At 36.3% G+C, this 8,458-nt stretch overlaps 1 protein-coding gene across 1 annotated transcript; it reads left to right on the forward strand.

The window, feature by feature from the left end:
* The first annotated feature begins 359 nt into the window (after window positions 1–359).
* On the forward strand, window positions 360–6,010 carry LOC109181662 (beta-glucosidase BoGH3B-like). The gene is made up of 9 exons (XM_019331524.1): window positions 360–683; window positions 870–1,074; window positions 1,456–1,546; window positions 1,841–1,986; window positions 4,114–4,357; window positions 4,456–4,560; window positions 4,650–4,832; window positions 5,019–5,220; window positions 5,381–6,010. The coding sequence occupies exons 1-9, from the start codon at window positions 452–454 to the stop codon at window positions 5,863–5,865; spliced, it is 1,893 nt and encodes a 630-aa protein (XP_019187069.1). The 5' UTR covers window positions 360–451; the 3' UTR covers window positions 5,866–6,010.
* The last annotated feature ends 2,448 nt before the right edge of the window (window positions 6,011–8,458 follow it).

An 8,458-nucleotide genomic window follows, 5' to 3' on the forward strand; every position in this document is an offset into this window, starting at 1 on the left:
TTATGGACTAGGAACACAAGACAAATTTCACTCATAATGCATCTTTTGATAGTAACTTGATTAGGCGTGAAGACCGATGAAAAGACAAGTCCAGCACCAGATAACTATGAGATTGCTGAGCGAAGGCCTGAAACACTAATTTATACCTCGACCAATAAATTCTGGTGCAGTTATAAATGTCTAATCCTAACAGACTTGTAGCTTTTTAGAAATAAGAATCAAATGATAACAAGTCCGGCTTACATATTTAGTATTAACGATTTTGCTATTAAAATAAAAGATATATTATGGTCATCGTGCAATCATGTTTGCAGAGTATTGGAGGGGCCTTCAATTCACTATAAAATCCCCCCACCATTATCCCTCACTTCCTCCAACATCTTCATTCCACAAAACACTCCCAAGTTAATTTTCACCTACAATCTTGGGAAGATCATATTAATTATCACCAATGCCAAGAGAAACTAAACTCTCCATTAATGGAGTTGCGCTTCTGCTGCTTCTGGTTACCCTCTGCACTGCAGATGCTGGGCCACACATGCTATACAAAGATCCCAAGCAGCCGATTGGCCGCCGAATCAAGGACCTGATGGACAGAATGACCTTAGAAGAAAAAATAGGCCAAATGGTTCAGATTGATCGCACCGTCGCCTCTGCCCAGGTCATGAACAAATACTTCATAGGTACTGCCCTTAATTCCCTCTTCTTTTGTGTTTTCCAACAGCTTATCAGATCAGCTTAAATGTTTTCTTTCTCGTTCTGTATATAACTATCAGCTCAAACTTTTAGTTTAGATGGAGCATGTGTTTTAATTTGGTATCAGAGTCATCTAATAAAAAAGAGACTATGGTCCACGTGTTGAATTGCAGGGAGTGTGTTGAGCGGGGGAGGGAGTGTTCCGGCGAAGAATGCGACGGCGGAGACATGGGTGGATATGGTGAATGATTTCCAGAAGGGTTCGTTGTCGACGCGTCTGGGGATTCCTATGATTTATGGGATTGATGCGGTTCATGGCCACAATAATGTGTACAACGCCACCATTTTTCCTCATAATGTTGCTATGGGAGCAACCAGGCATGTTATTGTTAACTCTCTTGCATTATATTGTCTCCTTATTATTTATTACTCCATACCTAATTACTACCCAAAATCCTCCTAACACAAATCTTGTACCTGAATGGTCACAAGTTCAATTCTTACTTATATCCTTTCAGACAGATCTGTTACACATAATCTTTTTAATATAATTTGTCTCTCCTATGTGACTTTTGAATTATTAAATTGGAGCTGACTTTACTCAGTGTATATCTTCGAGTAATGATCCTATTCTTACTTGGTTCAAATAATATTTTTTCAACCCACATCGAGTTAAAAATTAGCACAAAAGCAGGGATCAGCGATATCACTGAGTAATTTTTTTTTTTTTACTGATAAATATAATGTTTGTACAAGCAGGGATCCTGAACTAGTCAAGAAAGTGGGAGCTGCAACAGCACTTGAAGTCAGAGCTACTGGCATTCCTTATGTTTTTGCTCCTTGTATTGCGGTAATTTTTTTTATTTGATATATAATCATGACGCAAATTAACTTTTTTTAAAAAAATATTTCACTCCTTCAATTATCACTCCATGTTAGCTACTCTTGAATTAAAAAAGTTATTTATTTTTATGAATTACGTGTGAATCGACTGATCTCACCATAAGTTATAAGGAATATGCATATTCAATAAAAAGATGCAATATTAGGGAGTGGCTACTAGACACTAATAATGTTAAGGGGTCACTAGCATGGTTATTAATTTTATGAATTTTCAAAATTTCAATTTCTTATAATGGATCAGGTGTGCCGAGACCCGAGATGGGGAAGATGTTACGAGAGCTATAGTGAAGACCCTAATGTGGTTAGAGAAATGACAGAAATAGTGCCTGGTTTGCAAGGTCAAATCCCTTCTAAGTCTCGACTAGGCGTTCCATACGTTGCTGGAAAGTAAGTTCCTTAGCTTTTGCATGTCTTCTTACTTTTTTTTTTTTTTTTTGGAAAATTTACGTAATAGATTACGTCATTATCTCAATCATAAATTAGGATGTTAAGGATATTGGTTTTCTTTTGTTTTCTTCCTACCAAATTAGTAAGACATTTATATCTAGTAGGTGAGTATTGCAATTTGCAACAGCAAAGTTCCAAGTAGCAAAACGTCACGGCCAGGAATAATTGAATAAAGGAAGAGTGAAAAATCCTCAAAAGATATTTTGATGGAAAATTGAAAAAATTTAAAATACATATGATTAATTATCCATAATGGAGATATTAGACTTTGTTACATGAGTGTCATGGACCATTTGAAGGCAACCTTGTGGACCAGCAATCATAATTATCCATAGTTGAGGGGTCTCTCTTTTTTCTTTTTTTTTTCGTACTTTAATTTACAAAAAATTTGCAGCTGCTATCCAAAGGTGTATTTTGTGTGAAACTTACTTTGTGACCTAATAAATAATAATTAAAAAAATCAGTTTAGATTAGTCATAACTCATTGGCTCAAACCAAGAAAGTCAATAGGTGGCTCTCACAATCCTTATACCATGGACCAAAGTTCACAATGCACCCGGGGCATGTGTATGCATTTGTCTGTGAGTTTTTGAGTCTTGTGTTAGTAATTATGTCTTTTGTTATGAATTTATGTGTCTTGTCACTTGTGTTGTGAAATTATGTGCCTACGAAACACAAATTATATACCTAAATCAGATTTGAAAAATAAGTAAATATATAACATATGTATGTATCTTGTGTTGTGATTTTTTGTATCTTGTGTTATGAAATTATGTACTCCGTATCTTACAAGTATGAATTTTGTATCTCGTCGTTTCGATCCAAGATCCATAATGCTAGGTGGACCCTGATATCATTGAATCAAATTTAGAACCTTGTAATTATCAAGTCACTTGTTCGACCAATTTGACTGGATTGCCATTTGGTCTTGTACTTGTAATATATGTTTTATTTTTCATATTATCCTACATATTTATTCATTGAAAATTTGGAATCACTAATAATATGATATTCCTTTCCCACATTTATACGTTAGAATAACACGGTCCCGTGCATGTTGGGTGCATTGTCACCCCTAAAATAGAAAAGAGTAATACTACAAGTACTTTTACTTTCTATTTTATTTTTTTATTCCATGTTGATGTGTCATCCTTTGATTAATTTAAATAATAAAGTGAGATACTGTTTTTATTTATTGACTTTTATTTATCCAATAAAATTTGTACATGTAACGAAAGTTATACTCCATGAGAGTACATATATCATTTTTCAATAAAAAATGAAATAATAAGAATAATGCAACCAAAGATGCAAGTTTGACCCATGAATTGTGTGAATTGGAATCATGGAAGTATATACAAACAAAAAGAAACCTGCACACAATCACAAAGGTAGTTTTTTTTTTATTTGAAAATTATGATACGAGCCATTATTAAAGTCTACTCCATCTAGAAACTGTCGGGTAGTTGCATGACTATTCAAAGAACATACATAACATGCCACGAAATGAAAACTTAATAATTTGCACAAAAGCTGGAAGTATTGTGTCATTGCTTCAAAGTGGGTACTTAAAAAATGTCTTATTATGTGCTAGTGTTAGTGTCGTATTACTTGTCCTTGTTAAATTCTGGTCTCCGGGTGTAAAAACAATTATGTGTATCTGTTTTAAGAAAGTTGACTTTGGGAGGAAGTGAACCAATTTCAATTCAAAGAAACTAAGTATGACACGGGCCTCAGTGGAGGCGGCATTGACTCTTTGTGTTTCAGTAGGTTGAGAAAGTAGTTATGAACATATACTACATTGTAATAGAGTTAGTAACACTAAAAAAAAAAGTATGACACAGGCCTCGGTATTTCCTATTTTGAACATTCATCGTTGTTTGGTGCTATTTGAACATTAGATTGTTTTCCTCACATTATCTTAGTTTTAGAATAAATTAAATATGCATAAAGCAAAATGTTCTGCCTCATCAACTAAAAGTTTAATTAAACTGATAGTGAGACTATAGAATTATGTTTTATATATTATATGCTCAATACTCGGTTTCATGTTCTGTTCCCGGCCAGGCATAATGTAGCAGCTTGTGCGAAGCACTATGTGGGAGATGGAGGCACCACAAAGGGCATAAATGAGAACAATACAGTGATCACCAGGCATGGCCTGCTTAGCACTCACATGGCTGGCTACTACAATTCTATCATCAAAGGAGTCTCAACAGTCATGATCTCTTACTCAAGCTGGAATGGATTAAAAATGCATGCTAACCATGAAATGATCACTGGTTTCCTTAAAAACACCCTACGTTTCAGGGTAAATATAATCCGGTTTTCATTCTAAACTTAAACATCCCATACTTAAAACTTTTACTAGAAGAAATTAAACCTGAATTGAGTTTATGTTTTTCCCAGGGTTTTGTTATCTCAGACTGGCAGGGTATTGACAGGATTACCTCTCCTCCTCACAAAAACTACACATTTTCCATTGTAACCGGTGTTAATGCTGGCATTGATATGGTTAGTATTATTTCTAGAGCGTAGCTATATATGCCAGACAGATAGAAAAAGACAGATATTATACTGATTAAATTACAATTGTGCTGCAGATTATGGTTCCATTCAACTATACAGAATTTATAGATGGACTAACCTCTCTAGTGAAGAACAACTTTGTCCCGATGAGTCGAATCAACGATGCTGTGAAAAGGATTCTCAGGGTGAAGTTCACCATGGGTCTATTCGAGAACCCGCTTGCTGATTATAGCTTGGTCAAGTACCTAGGAAGTCAGGTGATCGTCATTTCAGTGTATTTACGAAGCAAAATTTACAATCAACTAATGTTATCAACTAGTTATACTCTCTAATTAACCCAATCAGCTAATTAACAGCTATCAGTTAACAGTCATTTACCAAACAGGGCCATAATATGACCTCATTGAGGATGAATCACTAAAAGTTTACCTCTTCTTCAACAGGAGCATAGAGAACTGGCAAGAGAAGCAGTAAGAAAATCCCTAGTTCTGCTCAAGAATGGTGGAAGTGAAAACGAACCGGTATTACCACTTCCAAAGAAGGCGTCGAAAATTTTGGTTGCAGGCACCCACGCTAACAATATTGGGTTCCAGTGTGGAGGCTGGACGATAGAATGGCAAGGGCTCAGTGGTGATATCACAGCCGGTAAGCCTAGTTTCCACCTTCATATATACTTTAGGCATAGTGTTGAGCATATAACTATTAATGTGCAATCCAACTATCAGTTTAGACTTTTAGTTGAGATGAAGCACATGCTTCAATTTGGTATCAGAGCCAGACTAAAGGCGAAACTTTATGCTGACAGGTACCACAATCCTGAAAGCGATACAACAAACTGTTAACCCAAAAACAGAAATCGTATTCGAAGAAAATCCAGATGCTGCATTCGTGAAGGCCACCGAGTTTGATTATGCCATCGTGGTCGTTGGAGAGCCTCCATATGCCGAGACTTTTGGTGACAGTGTGAACTTAACAATTCCAGAACCAGGCCCTAGTATCATGACAAATGTTTGTGGGACTATTAAATGTGTCGTTGTACTTGTCACTGGCCGCCCGGTTGTGATTCAGCCTTATCTTGCTCAAATTGATGCCCTTGTAGCTGCTTGGCTTCCTGGTACTGAAGGCCAAGGTGTTGCTGATGTTTTGTTCGGTGACTATGGGTTTGTTGGCAAGCTTCCTCGTACCTGGTTCAAGACCGTTGATCAGCTCCCCATGAACGTAGGAGATTCGCATTATGACCCACTCTTCCCATTTGGTTATGGCCTCACTACAGAACCTAAAATGAAGTAAAGTAGCTTTTTATATGCAAATATTTGGTAGCTTCAATTCCATCCCATTAAGATTTTGGGTAGCAATAAGCAAATAAGTCAGATATCAATGTCCTTGTATTCCTATATTTCATTAATAATAATATTGTTGGCACTTGTTTTATACATACATACATGGCATGAAAATCCAGTGTATATAACATCCATAAAAACCATTTAGACTGAGGCATTTATTTGTAGATTGTCATCAAACAATCTGTCTAATCCTTCCTTGGGTAAAAAATAATCCTATCTCAACAGCTTGTCAAGTGTCAACACAGGAAAATTCACTGCTGAAAATTATGGAATTTCCGACCACTTGAAAGTGATCTTAAATCAAGTCAAAAGCCTTGTTCCGACCACTTTTGGTATCCGGAAAAACCTTTGTTGCTATTTCCGACCACTTTTTGCTTTTGACTTGATTTAAGATCACTTTCAAGTGATCAGAAATTCCATAATTTCCAGCAATGATTAGTCCACCAGATCAGAGAATAGAATATATAAATCGTGAGATAAATATATTGAAGAATAAGCAACCTGTCTTTCATAGCCTGTATTCAAAGACATGACTACCGCCAATTTGTCATCCGCCTTTGCAATGGAGGTCACATAAAACCTTTTTTTCCAATTTTCTGAAATCCAATGATATGGAAAATTGGTAGAATCCTTAAACATCTGAGATGTATATGGTGAACCTGCAAAAGTTTAGTACTTGTAATGCACTTTGAAGTACATTTGGCCAAAAACACTTTGCCTTGTCCACCGGAACCTAGATGCTGCAAAATCTTATAGCAGAATCCATCAATATTAACCAGCAAGTTCATTAAACAGTAAAGATAATGATAACAACAAAAAGAAAATGGCAACGAACAGGAAGAATCTAAAGCAACTGCAACATTTATTACTATTCACAATTACACAATACTAAGTGCATGCTATTATTTAACATGGTATCAGAGCTCTGATACCAATCACAATTACACATTAAGCAACGACGTTTAGTACTACTATTCACAGTACACAGTAAGTAACGTCTTTTAGTACTAACATCATAACATCATAATCATAATGAACATAATGAACATCAATTCTCAAAAAACATCAATACCTTTCAAAAAAATCACAATCAACATCAAATCTCAGCGCAGAAGACTGCGATCATCCCTCCAAGTGCTCCAATCCACCTGCTCCCTCATTAGTAAAATACTTGAGGAACTTGACTGACTTTACTCACAACATGATTAACTCTATCGCTCCATAGAAAAAATCCGGCCCTCGAAAGTCTCCAGCCCAGACAGGACGAAGAAGAAGAAGAATGAATATGGGATTTCTTAAAAATTATGAAATTTGAAATCTTTAAATCTTGAAGATGAAACCTGTAAATGTGAATGTATGTTGAAGGTTGTTTATGGTTGAGTGGAATAACGGGTTCGTTTGCATACAATTATATAACCCCAACATGAAAACCAGTGTTAAGATCATTCACGCTAGGCAGTGGTGGATGGAGCATGGGGCAGTGGGGGCATAACCCCGACTATTTTTTTTTTTTTGAAAATAACCTCAACTGTTAGTTATTACTGTTAATTACTAATTACCAACTATTAGTTACTAATTGCTAATTGTTAAGTTAACTGTTAAAATTACTATTAAATTTATTAATTGCTAACGGTTAATTACTGTTAATTACTAATTACTTAATTTATTAACTTGATTAGTAATTACTTCAGTAATGATTTATTAAATAATTGCTTAGTGTCATATGTTGAAAAAGATATTTTCAATCAAGTTTCAAATGAATCAGTTCTATAACGATTTCAAAATATGAGAGAGCGTAGATGCGTATTATCCCGTAGTTTATCATAAAACTTGTAACGTAATTTGTAATTTAACAATCTTATTTGTATTTGAACATTTTTTAATTTATTTTCCTTTTGCTTCTTGGCCCCGCTGAAGAAAAATCCTGACGGACTGACGCTAGCAAGGTCGGTTTTTAGATTTTTGTGGCCCCCGTTCTAGTAAATAAATGAGGCCCTACCAAAATCACAATCTTTTTTTTTTTTTTTTTTGATACAAAGAGAAGGACTAAGCCCGTGGAAAGCTCATGTGATATTACAGCCTGTCCTCCGAGAAGGCGCCCACGACTTGGGTCAGCATCAACTCTGTCCTCCCACATTAAACCGTCAACACAATGCGGTTGATCCTCGAGGACACGAGTCCCTAAACCATGGGCCAAAGCAGCCGATGCTAGCTTGTCAGCGACTCTATTCCGCTCCCGCTTGACGTGCTTCAGCTCAAATCTCTTGGATATCTCTAAGAGCACGCACACACAATTGCACCATGTTGCTTCCCCTACCTTTTTCTAAGGCAGGCATTTATACTTCTAATTGTGCCTAGCGAATCACTTTCCACCACTATCTTCGAAGCACCTCGCTTGGCTGCCATTCGAACCCCCACTTGGACAGCCCACTCCTTAGCCTCTTCAACCGAACATGAGCCCACATTGTGCGTGAACCCTATCCATTGTCCTAAACTGTCACGCAACACGTACTCCTCCACACAGCCTGCTAACCTGCTCA

Source organism: Ipomoea nil, unplaced genomic scaffold (genome assembly GCF_001879475.1).
Source record: "Ipomoea nil cultivar Tokyo-kokei standard unplaced genomic scaffold, Asagao_1.1 scaffold1043, whole genome shotgun sequence".
In the NCBI taxonomy this organism is placed as follows: Eukaryota; Viridiplantae; Streptophyta; class Magnoliopsida; order Solanales; family Convolvulaceae; genus Ipomoea; species Ipomoea nil.

Excerpts from the sequence above, each read along its gene's own strand:
- LOC109181662 (XM_019331524.1), top strand. The coding sequence starts at position 452 with ATGCCAAGAGAAACTAAACTCTCCATTAATGGAGTTGCGCTTCTGCTG. Across the intron at positions 1,547-1,840 it reads TTTTTGCTCCTTGTATTGCG|GTGTGCCGAGACCCGAGATG; the intron begins GTAATTTTTTTT and ends ATAATGGATCAG. Across the intron at positions 4,358-4,455 it reads AAAACACCCTACGTTTCAGG|GGTTTTGTTATCTCAGACTG; the intron begins GTAAATATAATC and ends TGTTTTTCCCAG.